The sequence below is a fragment of the Hemicordylus capensis genome, chromosome 1, assembly GCF_027244095.1.
Source record: "Hemicordylus capensis ecotype Gifberg chromosome 1, rHemCap1.1.pri, whole genome shotgun sequence".
Lineage (NCBI taxonomy): Eukaryota > Metazoa > Chordata > Lepidosauria > Squamata > Cordylidae > Hemicordylus > Hemicordylus capensis.
The window spans coordinates 181923239-181949454 of record NC_069657.1 but is presented as its reverse complement, the minus strand read 5'-3'; the positions used below and the strand labels follow the sequence as shown (position 1 = coordinate 181949454).

Sequence of the window (26216 nt, the reverse complement as noted above, 5' to 3'; positions counted from 1 at the left end):
GATGGGCCTTTGGCCTGATTCAACAGGACTTTTATGTTCTTAGGTTAACATGGGAATAATAATACTTGCGTAGTTTAGACTGTTAAGATGATGCATGCAGTATGCCTTGAACAATCTGAAGTGCTACATAAATGCTAAGAAGTATTCTCCTGTAACTTATACAACACCTTGCAAATGATAGTTATCAGGAACTCATGGATCTCACAGAAAGTGAGATGCAGGCATCCCCATTTCACAATTTACAGCAGTACCTTGCATTAATAGAACCATCATTAATTAATTAACCATAATAGAAACCGCCCATAGACATGAGTTTTGGGTGGTATAAAAATATGTTAAATTAAAAAATAAAAAAAATTTCCAAGGCACAAGAAGGGATAGTTCAACTTTATTCCACCCTAGTTACACCTCATCCCCAAGTAGTGTGTCCATTTTGGGGTGCAACGTTTAAAGACGGGTGGAGTCAAACTGTAACAGGTTCAGAGAAGGGCAATGGAGATGATTGGGCATCCAGAAAATGAACCCTGAGAGGAAAGTTGAAGAAGCTGGGTGTGTTCAACATGGGGACTGAAAGACTAATGGAGGGGGTGGGGAGGAACAGCACTTTTCAAAGGCTGTTACATAAAAGAGCGCAAAGACTTGTTCTTTACTTCCTCAGAGGGCTTAAGTGGGTTCTAATGGGCTTACGTTGCAGGAGGGCATATTTTGATTGAACATTAGGAGAAACATCTTAATGATAAGAACACTTTGACGAAGGGACGATTCCTTAGGGGGGTGTTGGGCTCTCTCTTGCTGGAGGTCTTCAAATGGAGGTTGGGCAGCCATCTGTTGGGGATACTCTGGCTCTGGATTTCTTGCACTGAGTAGAGGTTAGAATAGATGACCTACAAGGCCCCCTCCATCTCTATGATCTATATCAAGTTATAGTAATACACATACATCTGTCATACATGCTGCTTTCGCCGCTTCTTCTAACATTTGTATTAGCCCTAAACAGTAACGCAGTGTGGGATATTGGTATGCGGAAATGCAGGGAGAGTGTATGTTTCCTACGAAATAATATTTTTCCTGTTGTGTAGGTTGTGTACAAGGATGACTTAACCTGGCTGAAGGGAATTGGATGCTACGTATGGGACACTCCCCAAATCCTGCATGCTAAGAAGTCTTATGATCTCCAGAGTCAAGTAAGCCAATGGTTCTTACATTAATGCACAAGCAAAGGTTCTCACCCCATACCCCTAAAAGGAATTTCTTCAAGGGTAAATGATTCCAGGCCTTACATTTGTTTGTCAGGTAGCATTGCTCCAGGTCATTCTACAAAGAGCTGAATGAGTCTGCTTTTAAAATGCATGTAAATATTTGTGAATTTCTTCATAAACTTGATTTACCAAATACCAAATGTTAGGGGGAGGGATGCAGGTTCCCTAATTATTGAAACTGTAGAAGTGATATTTCTTATATAAGTTATTTGATTAACTTCAGGAATGCATTAGAGCTCAGCGCTAGAAGCGCCAAAGGTTGCAGCATTAGGAAATGCCTAACTGTGACCTTGGCGATCTGCAACCAATCAGAGTAAACAATCCTGGCTAGATGGACCTGACTCAGTATCAGATGGTTCCTTAAACTTTAGGATTTCTCGGGTCTACTATTTAGGAATAAATGCAGGCACAAAATATTACAGTGGCCAACTACCCTTCCGGGGAACAAAAAGCCTTGATATTTTAACTGTTTGACCTTAAAAGCATAAGAGTGAGCTTCCATTGAAGTGCTAAGTGCATTAGCTATTATTATTTTTGCACATCTGGCTTCTATTTCCTTTTGATCAATATGCTCTCAGGACTCCTAACCGTCATCTATCATAGCGACTGCATGAAGACCCAAAGGAACAAATCATTGCAACACTGTGTACTTGAAGTTACTAAACTTCAAGGGGCAGTTGTTTTCAGTGCTAATGCTTCTTTTTGTCTTGATTTCACAGCTGAAGTACACAAAAGAGGGAAAAGACAATCTGCAGAACTTTGGCGTGGTTATGGATACTCCTGTTTATGTAACTGCAGTCCAGAGTAGTTTTAATGCTAGTGATGTGAGTAATTCTTTCCCTTTTATCCTCTTCTCTTCTCTTGATCTCAGTGCTTCACACAAAGTAAATTAATTGCTAAATCTTCCTTTGATATAGCTGAAATACAAAGAACAGTACCACAAAACCAAGGACCAATATACTACAGTGCTGGAAACAGTGGATCATGAAAGGACTCAGAACCTCAAGCACTTGTTCAGCAGTGTGAGTGGACTTAAACTTTAGTTTGAATGGACTGATGGAATGGACTGATTTTAGGGCTTTTATCTACAGATATTAAAAACAGCATGCGATAGCAAATATGATGGCTTGGGGCTAACATACCATGCAGGCAATACTTGTGCAAGTTTATTCAGAAGTAAGGCACTCTGCTATAAGATTCATATACTAGTAAACATGTTTAGGACTGCAGCCAAGAGACTTCCTGCTATCTTGTGTCCCATCAGTCCAGAATTCTTCTTGAGATTATGATCTGTGGATAAGGCAGGATATTTAGGGCAAACAAAGACTTCTGTGTTGGCCCTGTACCTTTGGAATTTCCCTGTTTTCAAGGATTAGAACCAAAGCAAACCTTGCATGTAATCTCCGTCTGTTGTTGTGCTGGCTTTTCTAGGCTGGCTAATTTAAAAAAATAGGTATTTAGCATCCATTTTGTTTTTAGCCATCTCGGTTGGATTTTAAGCTATTGTTACCTGCTCTCCACATTTTGGATAGAAAAATTATGTTCAAATATATAAAACTATGTTCAAGTACATAAAACAAATAAAACAATGGTCCACATGAACATATGTTTCACCTTCAGCCTAGTTGCTGTAGAAGGCAGAAAAGTGGCTGGATACTTGGTTATCCTGCTTTGGTAGCTCAGAGCTTTTGGAGTCTATACAAAGCATTAGATACTGAAATATACAGAAGCAGATTTTTCCAGCAGACAAAAGTATATTGATTCTTCTCTCTTCAGAACCTGTATAAGGAAGCATGGGATAAAGTGAAAGCCACTGGTTTCACATTGCCTCCTGATGCTGTGCCGTTGGTTCGTGCCAAAGAACTGAAGCATAATGCCAGTATTGTAAGTGCATCTAAGCCATGCAATTTTGAAATTATTGTCCAGAGAACAAAATGCATCAAATAACCTGATCTCCATTTTCTTTTCTGCATAGGTAAAGTATCGGGAGGAATATGATAGGTTTAAAGCACTTTACACTCTACCAAGAGGAGTTCAAGATGATCCCAACACTGCAAGATGCTTAAGAGTTGGCAAGTTGAATATTGATGTAAGCTTCTTTTGATATAATTTCCAATACGCCAAGTACTATTTTACATTTGTTGGAGAAAATGTAAAACTCCAGGAGTTCATTTTAATGAGCAGAGGCCACACCATCCATCAGGTTCAAGATTTATTATCACGACATGCCAGGTGCCTGCACACCCAGTAGACTTGTAAAGTGCTTTATACAGTTACAGATCTTAATGCAAACACAGGCCCACCAATTAGGGGCTTACAACACACTGTCTGAACCAATCATAATAGAATAAAGTTTCAATATTATGCAAAGTAAGGATTGTAAAGTTCCCCCCAATCAGGGGCATACAACATAACCAGTTACCCAATAATATTAAAGGTCAAACATCAGACTATATTGAGAGTATGCACCAATCACCATTTGCCAGCCGTTCTTAACATTTCAGTCTATATGTTATCCCAATTCCTTCAATTCCCTCCAAACAGCACTTTGATACATTATGTTACCATAGCAACCCTTGCAGCAGTACTGAAATCCAAAACTCACAGACCTTGCCTAGATACTCAACTAGGTCTGAACCAGACCCAAATAAAGTTTTTCTTCATCACATTAAACAACCTTATTTCTCTTAAGCCACCTTGGATACCTTGGATGCAATTTGAAGAGAAAGTAAAATTCTAAAATAACTAAATTAAAATAATAATATTCATCCATGCCAATTCTAATGCTATAATTAGAATTGGCATGGATGAATATTATTATTTTAATTTAGTTATTTTATAATTAGATGCTAATTATAGCATCTGCTACCTTAGAAAATTAGCTATGGATAATTGTATTTCAAACATGACTTCTTTTTTGTGACTAATGCCATTATTTTCAACTTCATAGCGTTTGTACAGAGAAGGCTATGAAAAAAACAAGGCCAAAATCCATATTGCACCAGACATGGTGGATATTGTGTCTGCTAAGAGCACTCAGAAGAAAGTCAGTGAAATTGACTATCGCATCCGTCTCCACGAGTGGGCCAACATCCCAGATCTTCATGCCAATGCCCTTGCTCGAAAAGTCAATGACCAACTTAGTGATGTAAGTCTACAAAACTAGATCATGTCTGCCGCTCAGAAAGCTTTCATTGTGAAATCCATATTTCCAGTCTTTTACTTAGGAAAAAACTATTCTGACAATATTTGCTTCTGACAAAAGTTATTCAAACAATAACTGAAAACTAAGGCAAGAAGTTCAATAATAGAAGTTTTCACATCAGCAGTGCCAGTGGTGATTCCTTTCCAACTTAGAAAATGATCTACAGATACCATAAATGACTAGGGAATTTTTAATGAAACGAGCATAATTGAATAGGTTAGCTTTATATTATGAATAAAAAATTCTCTTGTAATAAATTTTGCCAATTTGATTACTAAGAATCACTCATTGATTCTCTTCTTTTTTTCTTCCAAAATCTTAGATTGTATACAAAGATGACCTCAACTGGCTCAAAGGCATAGGCTGCTTTGTTTGGGATACGCCTGAAATTCTCCATGCCAAACATGCTTATGACCTGCGCGATGATGTAAGTATGGTCTGACAACAACAGCCTGTCTCTGTTCTGAAAGTTGTTTCCTGGCTCTGAGCATCCAACAATTTCATGCCAGGCAAAAATACCTGAATGGGTGGTTTGTCAATGTGTATTTGCTGCATGCATATTGTTTTGTCCCAAAGTACACATTCTAGGTACCCATGGGCAAGCAGTCATAACTTTCCAGAAACTGTATGCACAGCAGAATAAACTCTCTGGGGCAGAGACCATGTTGCTTTTGTGTTCTGTGTAGTGTCTTAATGTCAACACTGTTGACATTAAAATGTAAATAGAAATCATTTGCTATTTGCATTTTGGTGTGATGTTCCAGGTCAATGCGTTGTTTTTTAAGATGTAGCTTTCCCCCCTCTCAGTGAATTCTAGTGCTGTTCGAATTGCTGTTTATTTGCTAAGTTGCTGAAACTAGTATTCTGTTCATGAGGCTGTCAACTTGCTTGAGACTATAATAATTTCAGTCTTCTTTTGTTAATTTTGCTGTCTCCAGCATGCTCTCTATAACTTGTGGGAGCGCGGCGTCTCCTGGTTCTGGGTAGTTGGCATGTCCAACCAGTATACTTGAGGGGTAATGTTTACTTGAAGAAAAGCTGCTAAATGGATAGGATATTTAAATACAACAGTAATTGTGATAAGAAAAGAAAATAATCCCCACCCCGTGTTTTCATAGTTCAAATACAAGTCGAAAGCAGAGAAAATGAAGAGCAAATATACCGTGGTCACAGACACTCCTGTCTATGTTCAGAATGTCCTGAGTGGCATGAATCTGAGTGAAGTAAGTCTCCCTGTATTTATGTTTACCTCAATTTTTTAATAGTTCCTGTAATACAATCTTTTACTTTTGCTTTTCAATAGTTTATTAGTACCGTTGCTGCTAGTAATACACTGCTGTAGTAATACCTAACACCTGGCACCATCAGGTTAGCAGGCTGTGTACTTCTGGGAGGGCAGGTGGAAGGCATATTGGGATCTACAGGAAGATCTATAGATGACTGGAGGTAGATCAGCTAGGTTTCTGACTCCCCAGTTGTTTAACGATAGTTTCAAGAGATCCATGAGCAAGTTGCATATCACTGAGTTTCAGTATTCCTCAGCTGGAAAATGGTACTTTACTGTTAAGTGGTGACATAACTTTCTGTTTCTTAACTTGCAAGTCAGAAAAGTTCAGGTCAATTTATCCCACCCCCACAAATACTGCCAGCTGCTCTTAGCCAATAGGATAGATTGGGATGCAAACAAACAAAACCGCCCTGAGCCATTTTGGAAGGGTGGTATACAAATCAGATCAAATCAAATCAATAAATAAATCCTGTGTATGGCTCACGAGGAGCAGTAGAAAATTGGCTCCACCCTGCAAGTCATTATTTTTCATTTGGCTCTGCCCCCACCTGAGACAAGGTTTCACCACTGATTTCAGCGGACCTTTGGGTTCTAGTAAAACAACAACAATGTAGATCCCACAAGCCTGAAGTCTGCCCACCCTTGATGTATTCTATTTAGAGATGGTTCAGGGATGCCAGCAGTGTTTATCCATTGTTGTTGTTGTTGCTAATTTCCTGACTTGAAAGTTTTTCACACCTGGCTTTTAGCTTGCATCTCCTCCGGAATGGAGAGTGTGCATTCACATATTTACAGCCAGATTTACCCCGAAGTCCCTGCGAGCTTTCAGGGAGCACTTCACACACAATTCAGGTTTTTCATTGCACATTAGAGTGTAGCCCGACTTATATCCAGGGTAAAAAATTTCACATTTTGCATCAGTTTTGGGGGCAACATTAGAACTAGCAGTATAACAGTAAAGCCTCCTGTCTGGGAAAGCTCCTGGTATCATGATGTGCTTATATAATATACACAATATATGCTTATATTGATGATAAATACAGTGAAGCCAATCCAGCTCAGAGTTAAGTGAGTTTCAGACCATTGATTTCAATAGGCGTACACATACTTTAATCGCTGCTGGATTGCAGTCTTTCTTGTGGAAGCTGACTCCATTAACTTCAATGGAATTTACTTACATTTAATGGTTCTAGGATCAGGATGTAAGTTTCTAATTTTATGTACCACTTCTAATTACATATACAACAGGCTTGTCATGCATGCAGAACTCTTCCTAGGTTTGCTTTCTGCACACATTTGCAATGTTTCAAAAGCCCTGGTTCAGTGGTTTGTAGGAAAGCTAATCCACATAAAGGGGTGTGTGGGTGGGTGTGATCAACAGTCACATAACTGCCTCAACATGTGACACTGGTGAGTAGATAGGGCAGTTACTAGTACACCAGAAGCGGTTTTGTGACCGAACCTTAGTTATATAGATTGGTATAGCAAATTTTCAACTCCTTCCCCAACTCTGTCATACTTCTTCCAGTTTCTTTATATCTCTTACCTGTAATTGTACACCTTGCCTTTTCTGTGGGAAATAAGTAGATTGGCTGGTTTCCCCCACATTAGGATATTTCTTTTGTAAAGACATCTTGCCTTCTCTTCTTGAAAATGTAGACAATATGTATGTCCAACCAGCATATTTTATACACAAGATGGCATTTACAGCCACTCAGCATCAATTTAACACAACTCTGTTATGTAAATTCCTTAGGCTGTTTACCGTCATGACTACGTACACAATATCAAAGGGAAATATACACCCACAGAGAAGACAGTGGATCTGGAGCGGGCAAATCATGCCAACAAGATACAGAATGAAGTAAGTGCAAGAGTTATGTTTCTAATTGAGATTGACAGAACTGGAGAGGGGGAGATGAGGGAGAGAGAGGATTCAGTGGGATTGGTGGTGTTAAAAAAAAAAAGAACATTATAAACATTTGAATAATAAAAAAAGAAAGAAAGAGAGAGAAATGGCCAAATTCTCGCATGCAAATTGACCTACATGATTGCTTTTCAGTTATGTATTTCTAGATTACAAAAATAAAAGAAATAATTCTTCTACTACTAATTCTTCTGTTTCTCAATTAAATTGCGAGGAGGGTTAAACTAGTGTCTCGAGTTGCTACAGAAGAACCATCTCATGTTAAATGCACCTTCTGGCTGCTTCTCTTGGCTGCAGGATCTTCAGCCATAGTTGTAATGTGTGTTTAGAAGCCCATGCACAATATCATGAAGCACAGTGGCGACTAAGGCTCTGGTGCCCATCATGAGCAGCTGAGAAAAACATGAAGGGATGGGGCACAGCCATGTCTGGGTAGGCCAGTCAGAAAAACTGAGCATACTTCACAGGCTGCCTCAGGAGAAACTGGGATGTCTAGAATGTATGAGCTCAAAATGCTAGCTCTGGTTGCAGGATCTTTTAAAAGTCATGTCTCCCATAATTGAGTGAATGCTGACAGGTGCACTGTGTGTGCATAGATACATCTAATGTTAAGGAAACATGTTAACTTCAAAAGAAGAAATGGATGTTTAGACATGGTCACAAATGTGTTTTTATTTTTTTATTTGACAGGGTCTGTACCGAAATGCTGGCTTGCATGCACTTCCCACTGGTTATAAACTCCCACCGGACACCCCTGGTTTCAAGCATGCTAAACATGCCCAGTACATTGGCAGTGATGTGAGTGGTGGATTGGATCATTGTTTTAACTCTATGCGTACGATAAATAGTAGTATAAGTAAAAAGATGTATGATGAACTACAACAAGCAGTTTGAATTTACAACACTAAATCCATTGAAAGCATTTCAGGGTAGTTGTAGATCAGCTATTATCATTTCTATAGCAAAGTAATGGGGAGCAAAACATTTGTTCTATTAGGATTGTTTAGAAAACAAAGCAATCCTTTTCCTTCCCAATTCATATCACCCTATTCAATAGTTCTTCCCCACAATGACTGACATCTAGATTAATGCTGCAAATTGCTAGTCACTAGCACATCATCTTGGCACTAGTGTCTAGTTACTAGTGCAAACATGTTCCACTAGTGCAAGATGATGTGCTAGCTAGTTCCATTAAGTCCAGAGCTTGCCTTCCAACCTAGTGTTGCAGAAACAAATTCTATATTGTTTTACAGAAATGGAAAAATGCACAAACACACAGGGTGTAGGGGGTGACAAAAGTATTGACACAGAGGAGTTATGAAGCATAAGATGGATATCTAGCTGCAATCCCATATATTATAAAGTGTGTGTGTGTATAAACATATTAGTACAGGGTTTCTTAACCTTGGGCCCCCAGATGTTGTTGGACTACAACTCCCAGAATCCCCAGACATAGCCTTTGTGGCTGGGGATTCTGGGAGTTGTAGTCGAACAACATCTGGGGGCCCAAGGTTAAGAAACCTTGTGTTAGTATATCTTTATACATATTCATGTGTAAAACATAGGGTTGTATCCAGCAGTTTTCTTCCTCCAATAGAAGGGGCTCCCTCTAAACAATGAGAACTTTGCATAGAACCCACAGATTATTTCAGTTTTAGGTTTGTTACAAACAGCTTTCATTTCTTAAAGGCACATTCATCTTAAATGTGTTTGTTTATTTTTCAGCTGAAATATAAGGAAGTGTTTGAACACTTCAAAGCTAAAGGTTACAATTTTGGACCCAAAGCTGTTCCTTTTGTAACTACAAGGAAAGTCAACAAAATTCTCAATGAGGTAATGCAGATTGTATTTATGAAAATTGGCCTTTATATTGCACTTAGGTGAAATTATCTAAGATCACGACTCTTATATGACGCGTTAAAAATGGTATGATTTTGTAGTACACTCATGTCCCCATGTTCTATAGAATATCTTGATAAACAGATATAAAATCTCTTGATAAGCAATTTCCATACTGGAAAAGTTAATGATTTCAAAGCCTGTATTTTAACTTAAGCAATGACACTAATACTCTTTTCTGATTACACATGTTTATTATTGGATTCTGTGGGAGTAGACATATAGGTGTTTACAAAGGCTTAGTGGTAGAAATCTAGATTGATTTCCTCTGCCTTTTCCTGTTCGAATGGATGACCAAGAAGTAATATAGGGATAATAAAACAGGAATAGTACATATGTAATAAAGTCAGACCATTAGTCCATCTAGCCCAGTATTGTCTCCACTGACCAGCAGCAGTTCCCCATGATTCAGGCAGGGGTCTCCCTCTACCTGAATATGTCGACCTTTGGCCTTCTGCATGTAAAGCATGTAATTTATGGCTCAAAATAAATTCAGTCCCTCCATTAGTGAGTTGCCTCAAATTGTAATGTCAGCTACAGTGGAGCAATCCATTCCAGGCACGAGAGTTCCACTCAAAATTGCCCTCAAGGATCTTGGGCCAGTAGCATTCATTTAAAGAGAGTTAAGCCATAAGCACATTTCTTAGCATCCCTCGATTGAGCCGGTCAGTTCAAGTTGAATAGTGATCTTTTAAGTGCAAACCATGCATGCAATTCCAAATCAGGGTGTGTTTGTCTGTTGGCTCATGTGCATCTGAAACACTTTCTTTTGTTACAGAGGCTTTATCGGGAGACATATCATAAAAATAAGGACAAGATTCACACTACACCTGATACACCAGAAATCCGACAAGTGAAAACTAATCAAGAATCTTTCAGTGATGTATGTCTCTCTCATTCAGGGGGAAACTGTGATTTGTGTAATATTTGATGCAAAGTACCCCCTAATTTCCCTCTCTTTATTCTCAGCTGATCTACAAGACTGATTTCTTCAAGATGCAAGGACACTTGATTTCCATGCCATTTACTCCTCAAACGATACACAGCCGTTACGTTGGAGAGATTACAAGTGATGTAAGTGGTTTTAAAAAGCACCTTGAATTTAACACAACCAGCTAGATTTCTTCATTTCTAGAAATCTTGGTTGTGTTACCTCCCTTCTAACTCCCACTTACTTTTCTGTTTAATAACATATGGTTTTATGAGATGAGTTAGAAGATTGCTTTGGGAACCTAGAATTTGTTGTCATGGAGAAATTGTGGGCTTCTATTGTGAATCTTAGAAATCCCAGTTTCCAGGGGTTTTTTTGGAGGGGGGGGTTTAAGGCAACATTTTTATTATTCAGGAGCATAGAGAAAAAGCTTTAAAATATGTAAGCTGTTTCTTCTAAAAGCCTTAATATCCAGTATAGTTTCTACACAGTGTTTCTAGGAAAGTGAAGCAAAGAAAAAGAACTGAGAAAACAGTCATTGCACCCAGACCCAAGGAGACACGGACACAAATGCTTTTGGAGAATATTGGCCACTTTATTAGGGGTAACAGGTTTTAAATAGTGCCACGCAGGGCACGGCAGCTGGGATTGGCATTCATACCAGCAACAGTGCGGTCCACAATGGGTCGGCCCACATGGCTGCCCCGGCCTAAAAGCCCATGGCACAGACGCCTTGGCTCCAGGCGGCCCGCCTTCCAGAAGGGGGCGCCCTTCGTCGCCGACCTAAGGTCAGGTCTCTGCAAATTAACGCCACCCGTCCGACGCTGTCAAGCCATACGGTAGGATGTCACTTGCAGAGAGGTAGGAGCAAGGCAGCATCCCTGATCTGTCAAGCCTCAAGGGATAAGCCCTTCCACCTTACAGCTAAAAGCTTACCTAAGGTGCCGCACTGCTTTAGCAGTTCACCACCGCACTGTGCCCACCAACACCCAGATGAAGGTGACCATAAAAGTTTACCTGGCTAACTATTCTAACTCCGATGAATGAGATTGGTAATAACTGGTATAGACTGAGGCAGGCGAAAAAAGGTGCACGCTAAGGCCAATCAAGCGTGTGCCCCAAAAATTCCTGCCCGGCCCCAAACGGCGACCAGCAAAAGCCCAGCCTATGCCAGAGGGAGGGCGGGAGGGTGCACGATCCGGAGAAGGACTGAGCCGGCGCATGCGTGCTGCCGGCTTGCTGCTGTTGGCCCTGCCTCCAGAGCTGCAGCGGGGCCAATGGGAGCAGGCTCCCAGGTGCCACATGCTCCTGGAGGTGGGGCTGAGGGCAAACGAGCCGCGCCGCCTAGAGAGGCGGCGATCAGCTAGCTTTGCACAGTTTGCTGACCCCCAATTTCCATTCCTTGTCTACTTGCCCAGTAGCCATTTGACTACCAATGGACTAGTTTGGATAATACTTCTCCGAGTCCAAGCACACACTATAATGACATGTGTGTGCCATAAGCGCACATGTCTTTCCTTCCTCCCATCTACTAAATACTGAGCTAGCATTTGCAGCATGTGTAGAGGACCCATTTGGGGGTGGACATTTCCCCCGACAACGAACCAGGAAAATGATGCAACATAGTGGTGGTCAGGCAGCTGGGGACAAAAGCAGTTATTTAAATGCCTACAAGGCAGCAGCTTTTTCAAAGTCATAAACAGACAGAGAGGCTACTTTGCTTCTGGCAATAAGACCTCCAATACATCGGCTCAATGTGATGCAGGTACTCCTCACCCGATCCCACTGCATCAATGAACTAGTGCACTTGATGGGAATCAGATGCAGTCCAAGAGCAGACATGCACAGCGTTTGTAACTAAGCTGAAATATGGTCAATACACCATCACTACATCCAGGAGTGTATCTAGGGTGGGGCAGGCAGGGCACGTGCCCCAGGCGCCACTTGAAGGAGGGTGCCATTTTTTTAAATTAATTTTTTTTAATGGCCACCAAAAACAAAATGGCCACCACATATGCTCAAATGGCCTCTGTGAGGCCATAGGCCATGCCAGGCCTCACAGAGGCCATTTGAGCATGCACAGAAGCTATTTTGTTTTCAGCGGCCAATTAATATTTTTTTATTAAAAAAAAATGGCCACTGCACATGCTCAAATGGTCCCTGCAAGGCCCTAGAGGGGGAACCTTTGCATACACACTCCACGGCCTTTAGGAAGCCCTCGAAGGTGCTACTGGTAATTTTTTTTTTAAAAAAATTAATATAATATGTCACTGTACACATATTTAGTTTGGCACTATGTACAGAGAATCAGGGTTTGTGAATACTGAGCTAAAGCTTATGAGCTAGGATTGTATTCATTTGCTCTTACTTTGCTTCTTGTGATAAGTGAGTTAAATGTGATGTCTTAATTATATGGCTATTAATGGTGAGTTTGTCTTTGAATCAGTGTGAAATCCTTAGTATTAAGGCCCAGTGGGAGTTTCTTGCTCTCTTTCTCTCATTGTAACTGTCTTTCTGAAAGACTAGAATAGATTCCAAGCAGTGACACAGTTTACTCTGCATATCCTTTAATTATTTTCAGAGTATCTGGGAAAAGTCAAATTCTCCATTTATTTTTAAAACATATGTAATAGTGATGCTACAATGCATAGTAGAGAATTAGACAGGCACTTCTGTTTAGTTTTCCAAGTACACCTCCACATAGTATTTGGGTATTTCATGAGCCCCGGCATACTGAAATGTGTAGTTTTCCAGCATTTTTTGGTCTGGCTACATCCACTGCTAAATAGTTTTTGAAATATTAAAAGATTAATGAGCTTGACTTGTATTTTTCAGCTGATATCATGGTAAAGTTATCTGAAAGATGGGTGTCAGATGTTTGGACAGGGGGTGCAATTTCAGTGCTTGCCCTAGGCACTGTTTCCCCTAGATACGCCTCTGTCTACATCAAACGTCTTTCCCCCAAGGCTAAGTGTACAATATTCCCCTAGACTTGGCTTCTGAACTTTTTAATCTTTACTTTCTCATCTTTTAAAATTCTTGAATTATTATTGTAATTATTATTATTATTAGAATTATTGTAGAATTCTAAACCCTATGATGATAAGACATAGGACCGCTAATTTATCTATTGTATATAACATGGAAAACTTATAAGCAAAATGCCTGTTCTTGGAATTGTTCCACAGGTTAAATACAAAGGAGATCTGCAGTGGCTGAGAGGTCTGGGCTGCTTGCTGTATGATACTCCTGATATGGTCCGTGCTCGGCATTTGCGCAAACTCTGGGTATGTTTCTATGTCATCTGTTCTATTTTGTCTGTCTGTCTGTCTATTTCTATACCGCCTGCTACAGAAATCTCCAGGCAGTGTACAAGTTAACATTCATATAATAGATACAAATCTCAATGAATTAAAACATATTAAAATTTGAATTTGAATTAAAAGCTTGGGAAAACAGGTACGTCTTCAGGGTCCTCATAAAAGCAAACAGAGAAGGAGTTGCTCTTATTTTGATAAGGAGAGCCAGCGTGGTGTAGTGGTTAGAGTGCTGGACTAGGACCGGGGAGACACGAGTACAAATCCCCATTCAGCCATGATACTAGCTGGGTGACTCTGAACCAGTCACTTCTCTCTCAGCCTAGCTTACTTCACAGGGTTGTTGTGAAAGAGAAACTTAAGTATGTAGTACACCGCTCTGGGCTCCTTGGAGGAAGAGCGGGATATTATTATTTTTTATTTGATTTCTATACCGCCCTTCCAAAAATGGCTCAGGGCGGTTTACAGAGAGAATAAATAAATAAATAAATAAGATGGGTCCCTGTCCTCAAAGGGCTCACAATCTAAAAGAAACATAAGATAGACACCAGCAACAGTCACTGGAAGTACTGTGCTGGGCGTGGATAGGGCCAGTTACTCTCCCCCTGCTAAATAAAGAGAATCACCACGGTAAAAGGTGCCTCTTTGCCAAGTTAGCAGGGGTGATATAAATGTAAATGTAATAATAATAATATAAATGTAGTAATAATAATAATAATAATAATAATAATAATAATAATAATAACACACAAGAGCTCGGATATAAGATCAATGGACCTGTAAAAAAAGAAAGTAGTACATCACCTAAATGGAAGATTAGATTAGTAAATAAAATCTCCAGGCTTAGATCAGATGCTAATAAATTGAAAGATATGAAAGGCAAGAAGCTGAAGAATGAAAACACCAAACAGTATCTGATCCAAAAATACCACCTAGATTCAAGGAGAATTAGAGAAGTCCTGGAAATAATAAAGCAGCAAATAACAGCAGTGTCAAAGAAGTTTAGCAGATACAAAGCCAGAATTACACAACACAGGCAGAACCTCCAGTTCCAGTCGAATCAGAGACATTTCTACCAAAGCATAGAAGGAGAAACTGCAAGAAACCTAGAAACACCAAATAAAGAAGAAACAGTGCAATTCTGGGGGAAATTATGGGACAATCCAATAGATTATAATTAAAAAGCAGGCTGGGTGAAAGAGGTCGAAAAAAGTAACCAACAAATGCAAGATCTAATAATAACACCAGAATTAATAAGTGAAAGAGCAAAGAAAATTAAAAATTGGCCTGCACCAGGCGATGATGAACTGCATGGCTTTTGGCTTAAACACCTAACAAGCCTTCATAAACAACTATCAAAACAGTTCAATCACATTTTGCAAGGAGGTGATATTCAACAATAACAACTAACTAACAACTGGGAAATCTATTCTCATAATGAAAGAGCCAGCAAAAGGTGCAGTTCCAAGTAATTATAGACCGATAACCGGCCTGCCAACCATCAGTTATTAACTGGAATAATAGCAGATGAAGTAATGCAACACTTATTAACTAATGAACAGCTTCCAGTTGAACAGAAAGGAAATTGCCTGAACACCAGAGGCACAAAAGACCAGCTGCTGATTGACAAAATGATTTTAGAAAATTGCAAGAGAAGAAAAACCAATCTAAGTGTTGCATGGATTGACTACAAGAAAGCCTTCAATTCATTGCCTCACTCATGGATATTAAAATGTTTAGAAACAACTGGTGTCAGCAAAAACATTCAGATATTTATTTTTAAAAGCAATGAACATATGGCGTACACAGTTAATCAATGGCAAGACACTTGGACAGGTTAGCATTAGAAGAGGCACTATCCCCTCTGTTGTTTGTAATCGCCATGACCCCACTTTCACAAATACTAAACAAAAGAGGCCTCAGATACCGAACATCTAAAACATCAAGTAAAATCAACCATCTGCTGTACATGGACGATCTGAAGTTGTATGGAAAGTCCCAGTCAGAAATCGAATCACTGCTAAACACTGTCCGTATATTCAGTAGCGATATAGCAATGGAGTTTGGACTAGACAAGTGTGCTGCATTAATAATGAACAGAGGGAAAATAACAAAAACAGAAAGAATAGAACTGCCCAATGGAAGCAACATCAAGAACCTGGAAGAGAAAGAACGTTACAAATACTTGGGCATTCTCCAGGCTGATAACATCACACACACTGAAGTTAAAAGAAAAATTGGAAGTGAATACATCAGGAGAGTTCGAAAAATCCTCACATCCAAACTCAATGGCAGGAACACCATACAAGCCATAAACACCTGGGCTATACCTGTTAGCAGATACACTGCAGGAATAATAGACTGGACCCAGGCAGAGCTAGAGACGCTAGATTGTAAGACCAGGAAAATCATGACTATCAATCATGCTCTGCACCCCCGCAGTGATGTCGATAGGCTATACCTCCCTTGCAGCTCAGGTGGAAGAGGAATGCTGCAAGTCCATCAAACAGTAGAGGAGGAGAAAAGAGGCCTTGAAGAATATATCAAGGACAGTGAAGAAGATGCACTTCAAATGGTCAATAACGCGAAACTATTCAACACCAATGAAACAAAGCAGGCCTACAATAAAAGAACAAGTCAAGAACCGAGCAGAAAAATGGAAAAAGAAGCCACTGCATGGTCAATATTTGCACAATATAAGTGGAAAATCAGACATCACCTAGACCTGGCAATGTTTTAAGAATGGCAACTTGAAGAAAGAAACAGAGGGTTTAATACTGGCTGCACAAGAGCAGGCACTAAGAACAAATACAATAAGAGCAAAAGTAGAAAAGTCAACAACAAACAGCAAGTGCCACCTTTGTAAAGAAGCAGATGAAACAGTGGACCACCTAATCAGCTGTTGTAAAAAGATCACGCAGACTGACTACAAACAAAGGCATGACAAGGGATGATACACTGGAACATCTGCAAAAAATACAAGCTACCTGTAGCCAAAAATTGGTGAGACCATAAAATTTAAAAAGTGGTAGAAAATGAAGATGCAAAAATATTATGGGACTTCCGACTACAAACAGACAAACATCTGCCACACAATACACCAGATATAACTGTAGTCGAGAAGAAAGAAAAACAAGTCAAAATAATCAACATAGCAATACCGTGGGATAGCAGAATAGAAGAAAAAGAAATTGAAAAAATCACCAAATACAAAGATCTACAAATTGAAATTGAAAGGCTGTGGCAGAAAAAGACCAAAATAATCCCAGTGGTAATTGGTGCCCTGGGTGCAGTTCCAAAAGACCTTGAAGAGCACCTCAACACCATAGGGGCCACAGAAATCACCATCAGCCAATTACAAAAAACAACTTTACTGGGAACAGCCTATATTCTGCGATGATATCTATAACAGTAGCAACAACATTGACAATAAAATTCAGCTGTCCCAGTTCCTTGGGAAGGACTTGATGTCTGGATAAAACAAACCAGTCAATAACACCTGTCTGACTCTGTAAATTAATAATAAAATAAATAAATAAATAAATAAATTCCAAAACCCCGGGGCAGCCACAGAGAAGGCCTGGTCCTGAGTCACCACCAAAACGAGTCGGCAGCTACCGTAACCGGACCTCTCCAGATGATCTTAATAGATGACAGAGTTCATGACAGAGAAGGCGCTCTCTTAAGTACTCTGGACCCAAGCCGTTGAGGGCTTTATAGGTAATAACCTATAAAGCACTTTGTATTTCATTTGGAAACATGTCAGCAGCCAATGCAGTTCTTTCAAAATTGGTGTTATTTGGTGCCTTCGGGTTGTCCCAGTGACCAGTCTAGCTGCCACATTCTGTACCAATTGTAGTTTCCAAACGATGTACAGGGTTACAACCCATGTATTTGTGGTTCCTAGAAGGCCAGAAATGACCATGGACTATGCAGGAGCCATTTTGTGGCTCATTATGTTAAACAAACAAAAAAATAAATCAATTAAAAATAGGGGGGAAATCTACAACTTTTTTGGACTTTTGGGGACCATTGGGGAATTGGGGGGGGCATTGCTGGACTCCAGGAGGCCCACTTTATTTGGCCCTTTGTTGGTTTTTTGGCGATTTTTTTTCCTGTTTAGGAACCTAACCCCCACAATCCCATAGACTCAATGCCTCATTAACTATGGTTTCATTACCTACAGTAATCTGTGGGAACGGGATCCCTGAGGATAATGAGACGCACCTGTAGAAATTAGTAGTAATGTGCTCATTGTTCAGACTCCGACAGCCAAAATGCTATCCACTGTACTTCACTATCCCAGTTTAAAAGTATCTCAAGATATCAAGACACCCAGTTACTATCTTTTGCAAATGACAGGTGCACTGACTCAGGGCACTTGACACTCACAATTCACGCAGGGTCTATGCTGCTTGCTGCTTGTGTAAATGGGCTAGCCAAACCAGCAACATTAGTTATGTCCCTGAAGGTCATGCAGCCTTCAGGGACATAATTACAGGTTGTACAAAGTACTTCCATGGGAAAGGTAGACTAACAAAAATACCCCTGGCACATAATAAGTACATGACCTTCAGAAGCAAGCATGTAGCTGCTGCATAAATGGGTTTTTTGGACTCCACATGTGTAGCATTAGTGTGGTTCTCGTCTCCTGTTAATAGCGCTACAGTTGAGTGCAGAAACATTTGTCTGCAAGCAGCTTCAATATATTGTTGCTATGTGCTTGTGTGCTGAATACAGACACTACAAAATTAGTCCCAATATTTTCTGTGGTCTAAGGTAAGGTAAACTGTGCCATCAAGTTGATTTCGACTCCTGGTGCTCACAAAACCCTGTGGTTTTCTTTGGTAGACTACCAAATGCTTAAGCATTGTCTCCTCTCACGCAGTATGAGATAATGCTTTTCAGCATCTTCCTATATGTGGTCTAGTACTACTGAAACCACCCTAATGAAGCCAAATAACTCATTGACAAGGCAACTTTAGTGACATTCCATGCTATGCTGCCCAAGGGAAATCACAATATTTCATGTAGAGCTAACATTCGGTGTGAATACTAGCTTTGTTGGGTTTCTCTTGTTATATGTTTGGGGCTAATGATTGCAAGGTTTTTGACACAGGTGCTTTATTTTTCAGTCTCATTATGTGTATACTGATTCTGCAAAGAAGATGCAAGATAAATATCAAGTGGTTCTGGACACACCTGTGTACAGGAACATCCAGGAGCTAAAGACCCATTTGAGTGAAGTACGTTTGGTGGTTTTTCTCTGTCTGAAATAAACACACACTTAAGTGAAGAAGAATTTAAATGGAAATTAGGTCGCTTGAGCATGTTTTGACAGTGTGCTGCATTCGCTTGGATGAAGCTGCTTCAGGGTGGAGGCAAGCACAAAAGCCAGGGGGTTGGAGTTTACAAGCAGGTCTCTGTTCACATTTATGCTGCGCTTTCTATAGAATTGCCTGAACGGGTTTCTCAGTACCCAACTATGCCACCATGTTTGCTGAGCCTGATAGCTTGGTTGCATGCTTGGACCTCTTTTCATGATCATGAATTTTATGTATAATTAGTTTTGCCAAGTAATTGTCAAAGGCCAGCCCTTGAGGTCTTTTAATTAACTTACTATCTATCACACATGTTGCATTTTAGCTATGACTGATATGGAAATAAAATTTAACTTGAACTATCTGTCAGTGAGATGTGATAAGCTTATGTCTTGATAGCTGTCGGTTCAATTCATGATGAGGATAGACTCTCATTCAACAACATCAGATTATATTCTCTTCATTAACAATTAGTTTAACTATTTTGTACTTTTCCTCTTTGAGGGCAAGAGTTTACTTTTGCTATAAGATTTGTTGTAGAAGACATAATTGTATTGTATCTTCTTCCAGCTTGTATACAGAGCTGCAGGCAAAGAGCAAAAGACCAAGTACACATCTATACTTGATACACCAGATTTCAAAAGGGCCAAAAGAGGACAAAAACTGCAAAGTAAGGTAAAAATCTTTTGTTAATATAAATGAGACTCGAAGACATGTATGGAATTTCCATTCAGTAATGCACCACCCTTTCTAATTATTTTCTAGTTAATTTAGTCCTCTTATTTTTATTATTAATTAATTTATTTATTAAACTTTTATTTTATACTGCCTCTTCCAAAGACTCTAGGTGGTGAACAATAACGATAGGAATATTTTTTTGAAAATTTAAAGGGCAAAAGCCTGGCGAAAAACGTAGGTCTTGAAAAGGCCCTTAAAAGCCCCTAAGGATGGGGCTGGACAGATCTGGGGACAGGGGGGGGTGTTCCAAAAAAGAGGGGTGGCCACAGAGAAGGCCCTCCTACGGGTCCAGGCATCACACACTACACCAGGGTCTGGGACACTAAGGAGGGCCAACTGAGAAGACATGTCAACTGGCCGAGAGAGGCGATCCTGGAGATATACAGGTGCTAAGCCCATAAGGGTTTTGTAGGTGAGATCCAGCACTTTAAATTGGATCCGGAAGTGAATAGGCAACCAGTGCAGCAACCATAAAGGAGGTGTAACACTATCAAATCTACGGCCGCCCATGAGGAGGCAGGCCGCTGCATTATGGACTAGATGAAGCTTCCGAATCGTTTTCACAGGCAACCCTAGGTAAACCGCGTTACAATAATCCAAGTGATTAGTGCCTCTTATGGCACATGAGGATAGCAAGGATTGATATTAAAAATGTGCACATGCTCATAAAATGTGCAACCTGTCTCCATGCTACAGATATTTAACAGCTGTTTCCAGCCAGCTTCATATTTGTTTGTGGTAGAGCACATGTCTTGCATGTAGAAAGTCCCAGGTTTAATCTCTGGCATCACTTATAAAAGATAGTTGCAAGTAAGTAAGTAAGGTTATTGTTACAGTCATAGACTAGCACAAAACAGAAATCATGTACCATAGGAAGCTGCCATATACCAAGTCAGACTATTGGTCTATCTAGCTCAGTATTGTCTTCCCTGACTGGCAGTGGCTTCTCCAAGGTTGCAGTCAGGAGTCTCTCTCAGCCCTATCTTGGAGAGGCCAGGGAGGGAACTTGGAACTTTCTGCTCTTCCCAGAGCAGCTCCATCCCCTAAGGGTTCACTCCATCCCCTACAGTGCTCACAAACTGTCTCCCATTCAAATGCAAACCAGGGTGTACCCTGCTTAGCAAAGGGGACAATTCATGCTTGCTACCACAAGACCAGCTGTCCTCCCCACAGCTACCAATAGTAGCTATCAGGGCTGGGAAAGACCTCTGCCTGAGAGCACTGCCAGTAAGAGTAGATAAAATTGAGCCAGATGGACCATGCTTCTGGCCCAAGGCTGAGGCACCTTATCTTTTGAAAAAATCAGAGGATTAAGAACAGAAAACTTTTAGCATGATACTTTTGATAGATGGACAACATACTTATTTTGCTCCCTTTTGAGAGCTCCATAACTTGCCTAGGGAGCAAGTGGTTGCCGGTTCAAATCCTCGCTGGTATTTTTCCCAGACTATGGGAAACATACTGCACGGGAGATGGCAATGGTAAACCCCTCCTGTATTCTATCAAAAAAATATTCTACAAAAGGATCTGTGGTTGCCAGGAGTCGACACCGACTGACGGCACAACTTTAAAGAAGCATTGATGGGTTCTTTCCTAGCCAGAATGAAAGGCTGGACATTGCTATTGCTAATTTACTTCTTAAATGATATGGATTAATTCGTAATCCTAATAGTGGACCAGTGTGATGTTTTAGTGGCTAAAATAAGATAGGACTTTGTGGATAGGAATGTGGCAAACTGTGACAGTCAGAATATCTAACTTCTTGTTTGCCTTCATCTTCAACTTCTCCTCCTTTTTCTGGAGCAAACCTGTCATTATTGAATATAATGTATATTTTTATACTGACCGTGAAACATATTTGCCATTTTATGGTTCTTCTTTTTGTACAGTACTTGTATGTAGAACTTGCCACCAAAGAAAGACCCCATCACCATCTTGGGGACCACACGCCTGCCTTGACACTTGCTAAGCATATGAAGGATCTGGTTAGTGAGGTAAGAAAGATTATCTTCCATGCTATTCGGCACTGTTTTGCATGAGATCTCCATCCCTGAAAAAACAGCCATGTTGACAAACCTTTGGACCATGTTTTTTATATGTGTCAATGGCCAGCATTCTGGACAGCAAAACACCAGATCTAGGGACCTACTGGGGCTGCTGCACACATAGCAGGCAGCTCTGATGATGTTGTTCAATGCTGCATGGAATGTTGGTGAATAAGAAGCATGTTGGAGTAGGGATGTGCACAAAATGTAATGCAAAATGCTCAAAACGTTTTATCAAAACAGCGGCCAAGCCATTTTGGAGAGCTGGTCTACCAATTGATGTCAGTGGGTAGACCAGCCCTCCAAGACAGGCTGATGTGCTGTGTCTGGAGTAGAGGCCTGGTCTACCACCTCATGCAGCAGGTAGACCAGTCCTCTGCTCCAGACATTAAACACTTGAAACAATTCAAGCTCAAAACAGGGTAGTTTTCGTTCAGGATCAAAACAGGTCCTCTATTTTAAGGGTGTTTCATTTCAAGCCTGAAACAGTTGAAATGGCCATTTCAAGCTTGAATCGTTTTGCACACCTCTATGTTGGATCCTTTATCCTATCAAAAATGGAATAGAAAATGGAAGAGCAGCATTTTAAAAATGGCTCTACGCTTGAGGAACTATGATAAACTATGAACTATGTGCAGGATAAAAACTATAGTCTATAGTTTTTATAGTCACCGCTGTTCAAGGCAAAACGAGTATATACAAGAGCTGACTCTTGAACTCTCAGATGTTTGTTAAAAGCTGTTTAAAAATGTGGTTTTGCGAAATTACAGTATGTATTTCTTTGGTTTCCAGTGCATAGAAATACATATATATGTATGTTTACTTTTAAAAGACTCTGCCTCCAACTATTAAACTATAGTACATAGGACACACTTACTTTGTGTCATCTTGTATTGCTTTTGTGGCAGTAAAACCTTGCCATAAGCAACATTAGTGAGCCTTGGAAGGAGGAGGTGGGGAGATAGCAGAAGACATGTGGTATGCCTACATGGGGAGCACCAGATAGAGACAGGAGTCATGATGCGCTTCTGTGGGAGTTCGCACAAGAGTGAGGCAGGCACACGTATACAGAGAGAGGTGGCATGAGTGCACGCAGGGAAGAGGAGGATGGCAAGAGAGACAGACAAAACAGATGGCAGTATGAGACAAAAAGACAGGAGAGAAGGTTGGCGGGAGAAGGGAACGAGATTCTCCCCTAATCTTTTGGTCCAGAGCCACAGGGAGGGCTGTGTACACAGGAATTTACCAGTCAAAAGCATGGCTGCAAGCCTCTAGTTGACATTAATTGTATAGTGTATACATACTAAAAAAACAAACCACTGGTGCAAGCTTTCTCCAAAGGTTACAGCCCAGTCCTGTGCAGATTTACTCATAAGTAAGTCACACTTGGTTCAAAGGCACTTACTCCTGAGGATACATGTTTAGGATTGCAGACCTAATGTAGATTCTCACATGAATTAACTATTATTTTAAAGTGTCTTTTAAATGCCTGGTCATGTGATGTCATTGCTGTATCAGGTGAGCATTTTGATGTTTCCTTACCTCTTTTCTTTCCCTTTTGCTATTTCATTTAGAACAAATACAAAAGCCAGTATGAGAAGATGAAGCATAAATACGTAACGGTTCCTGACACACCAATCCTCATCAGGGCTAAGAAGGCGTACTTGAATGCTAGTGATGTAAGTATTTGGCAGAAATGGGGGTATTTATCATGTGGTTTGAATCTAATAGAAATTGAATTAATAATAATAATAATAATAATAATAATAATAATAATAATAATTAATGGCAGCACAGCAGGGAAATGACTTGACTAGCAAGCCGGAAGTTGCTGGTTCAAATCCCTGCTGGTATGTTTCCCAGACTATGGGAAACACCTATATCAGGCAGCAGTGATATAGGAAGATGTTGAAAGGCATCATCTCATACTGTGCAGATGTCAATGGTAAACCCCTTCTGTATTCTATCAAAAACAACCACAGGACTCTGTGGTCACCAGGAGTCGACAGTGACTCGATGGCACACTTTACCTTTTGAATTTGAGGAAGGGAAATAATAGGTTGTATCCTAAGGTTTCCTTCCTCTAGAGCAGGGCTAAGCAACCTTGGCTCTCTGGCTGTTGTTGAACTACAGCTCTCCCCATCCCCAGCTACAATTTTTTGGAGGACCAAAGTTGCCTACCCCTGCTCTAGAGGAAGGACTCCTTGTTCTAGAGGATAACTCCATGCTGTGAAGCAGGGAGAAAAAGGAATCTTAGGAGACAACCCAATAAGATTAGGCAATGGAAGCTGTGATGATTCTAAATTAACTTAACTTGGGAGTTAAATTTAGTTCAAATCAGTTCAAATCAAAGTCAGTTCAAATTACTCCAGATAAAATTACTCATCTATTTAGATCAATGCCCTTTCCCCAGCTTTGCGTGGCTTATGCCAACACCTACCATTTTATGTTTTTTAAAATGAAATGAAGAGTTTTCCCCACAAACAGCCAGTGCCCTTAGCCAGCAGCCCTTGGCAACTACTCGTAGTTCAATAACAGCCAGCTAGCATTGTGATGGACTTTTTTGTGGGAGAGAAGGGGACACAAACCAGTGTATCTGGGACTAAAATGCCAATCTCTGAAGATCATACATTTCCCCATAAACATGCTGAGAAAATAAATTTTCCTGGTTTGACTTTCATAGAAATCTAATTTTCATTTACTGTTTAGACTTGCTTATTGGAATATAAAAGAAAGATATCCAGAATGTCTGAATAACTGATCACATAGATAAGAACTTAGATGATCCCTGGCTGTCGTCCTGACTAATGCTGTGCAAGGTCATTGTGTATAGATGTTGCACTAGGTTGTGCTAGTCAGCTGTTGTGCTAGCCACTCACACTTGCATTTGAGACTAGTGTGCAAGCACTGTGGCACATGACAAGGTGCACACCTCGTGGCATGCCTCTCATATGTTTTGCAAGGAACTTTTGTGCAAGAGTGCCATTCCCAAAATCCCTGTGATTGACCACAGCTATGTGGCCTTCTTGTACTAGCTCAACGTTGTGGTGCCAGGACAGCATTAGTCAGGATGTCAGCCACTATTAATTAGTATGACTATGTAGGTTGTACAGAGTGAATACAGAAAATTATTCAAGTTGGATTACTACTACTACTACTACTACTACTACTACTACTTCAACCATGCTGGTCGCTGCCCGAAATAAAGATATTTATTTATTTATTTACGACTACTTCAAATATTTATATACTGCTTTTCAACAAAAGTTCCCAAAGTGGTTTAGATAGACAGATAAGGAAGAAAGGTGGACCCCTGTTCCCAAAGGGCTCACAATCTAAAAAGAAACTTAAGATATACACCAGCAACAGTCACTGGAGGGACGCTGTGCTGGAGATGGATAGGGCCAGTTGTTCTCTCCCGGCTAAATAAAGAGAACCACCACTTTTAAAAGGTCCCTCTTTGCCCAGTTAGCAGGGGATAAAAAGTATTGCCCCCAGATATTTTATCTTGTTGTAATAAAATGGAGGATAACCAGAGTTCTGGTGGTTATGAGTTCTGGTTATTTCAATCAAAAGTGAAATAAATGGAACTATTTTTAGAGAGCTGAATTTATAAGGTAGGGGCCCAGCTGTCATTGAGGGAAACTGGGACTATCCAGATGTTAGACTATAAATAAATGGAAGTCAATGATACTGTTTCCATACCAGTATCTATCTGTCACAACAGCTGAGTAAAAATCATGTTTGGGCAGTGGTTGTGAAGGTGATTTATAGAGGAATGTTTTATTAACAATATCTAACAGGTTTTGTAACTGATGCCTTCCTAATTCTTCTTTTTATCAGCTACGCTACAAAGAAACTTTTGAGCAAGCAAAGGGAAAATACCACACAGTAAAAGATGCCTTGGATATCGTCTATCATCGCAAGGTCACTGATGATATCAGCAAAGTATGTATAAAGCTTCCTTAAGTTCTGCATACATTGTACTCCATAATTATGAAAGATAACAGACTTACGTTTTATTATTTATATACATTAGAATGGTAAGAGAGTCTTAAGCACAAATAAACAAAGAGGGCCCATATCATATCAGTGGAATTCCCCAAGACAATGCATCTGGTGAATGGTGTTCTCCTCCTGGAAGAGATGGCCTCAGAAAGGGGGTGGGCCTATAGCACCCTTGTCCCCTACCTGACAGTCACTCTTGGGTACACCAACAACTCTACTTTTCTATTTCTCTTTTATGACATTGGTTTCTCTCTTACTGCCTGCTCTAGTCCCACCCT

General features: G+C 40.2%; 1 protein-coding gene across 38 annotated transcripts in view; it reads left to right on the top strand.

Moving 5' to 3' along the window:
* The window catches only part of NEB (nebulin), a 268629-nt gene that overhangs the window by 169534 nt on the left and 72879 nt on the right, over positions 1–26216 (top strand). For all 38 annotated transcript variants that reach the window (XM_053258532.1, XM_053258395.1, XM_053258346.1 and 35 more), the window contains 19 exons: positions 1080–1184; positions 1979–2083; positions 2177–2281; positions 3036–3143; positions 3235–3348; positions 4210–4407; positions 4787–4891; positions 5583–5687; positions 7509–7616; positions 8370–8477; positions 9405–9512; positions 10357–10461; positions 10548–10652; positions 13698–13796; positions 18962–19072; positions 19718–19822; positions 21775–21879; positions 23505–23609; positions 25774–25878. In XM_053258532.1, the coding sequence (XP_053114507.1) occupies positions 1080–1184; positions 1979–2083; positions 2177–2281; positions 3036–3143; positions 3235–3348; positions 4210–4407; positions 4787–4891; positions 5583–5687; positions 7509–7616; positions 8370–8477; positions 9405–9512; positions 10357–10461; positions 10548–10652; positions 13698–13796; positions 18962–19072; positions 19718–19822; positions 21775–21879; positions 23505–23609; positions 25774–25878 (2109 nt within the window). The remainder of the gene's footprint in view (positions 1–1079; positions 1185–1978; positions 2084–2176; positions 2282–3035; positions 3144–3234; positions 3349–4209; positions 4408–4786; positions 4892–5582; positions 5688–7508; positions 7617–8369; positions 8478–9404; positions 9513–10356; positions 10462–10547; positions 10653–13697; positions 13797–18961; positions 19073–19717; positions 19823–21774; positions 21880–23504; positions 23610–25773; positions 25879–26216) is intronic.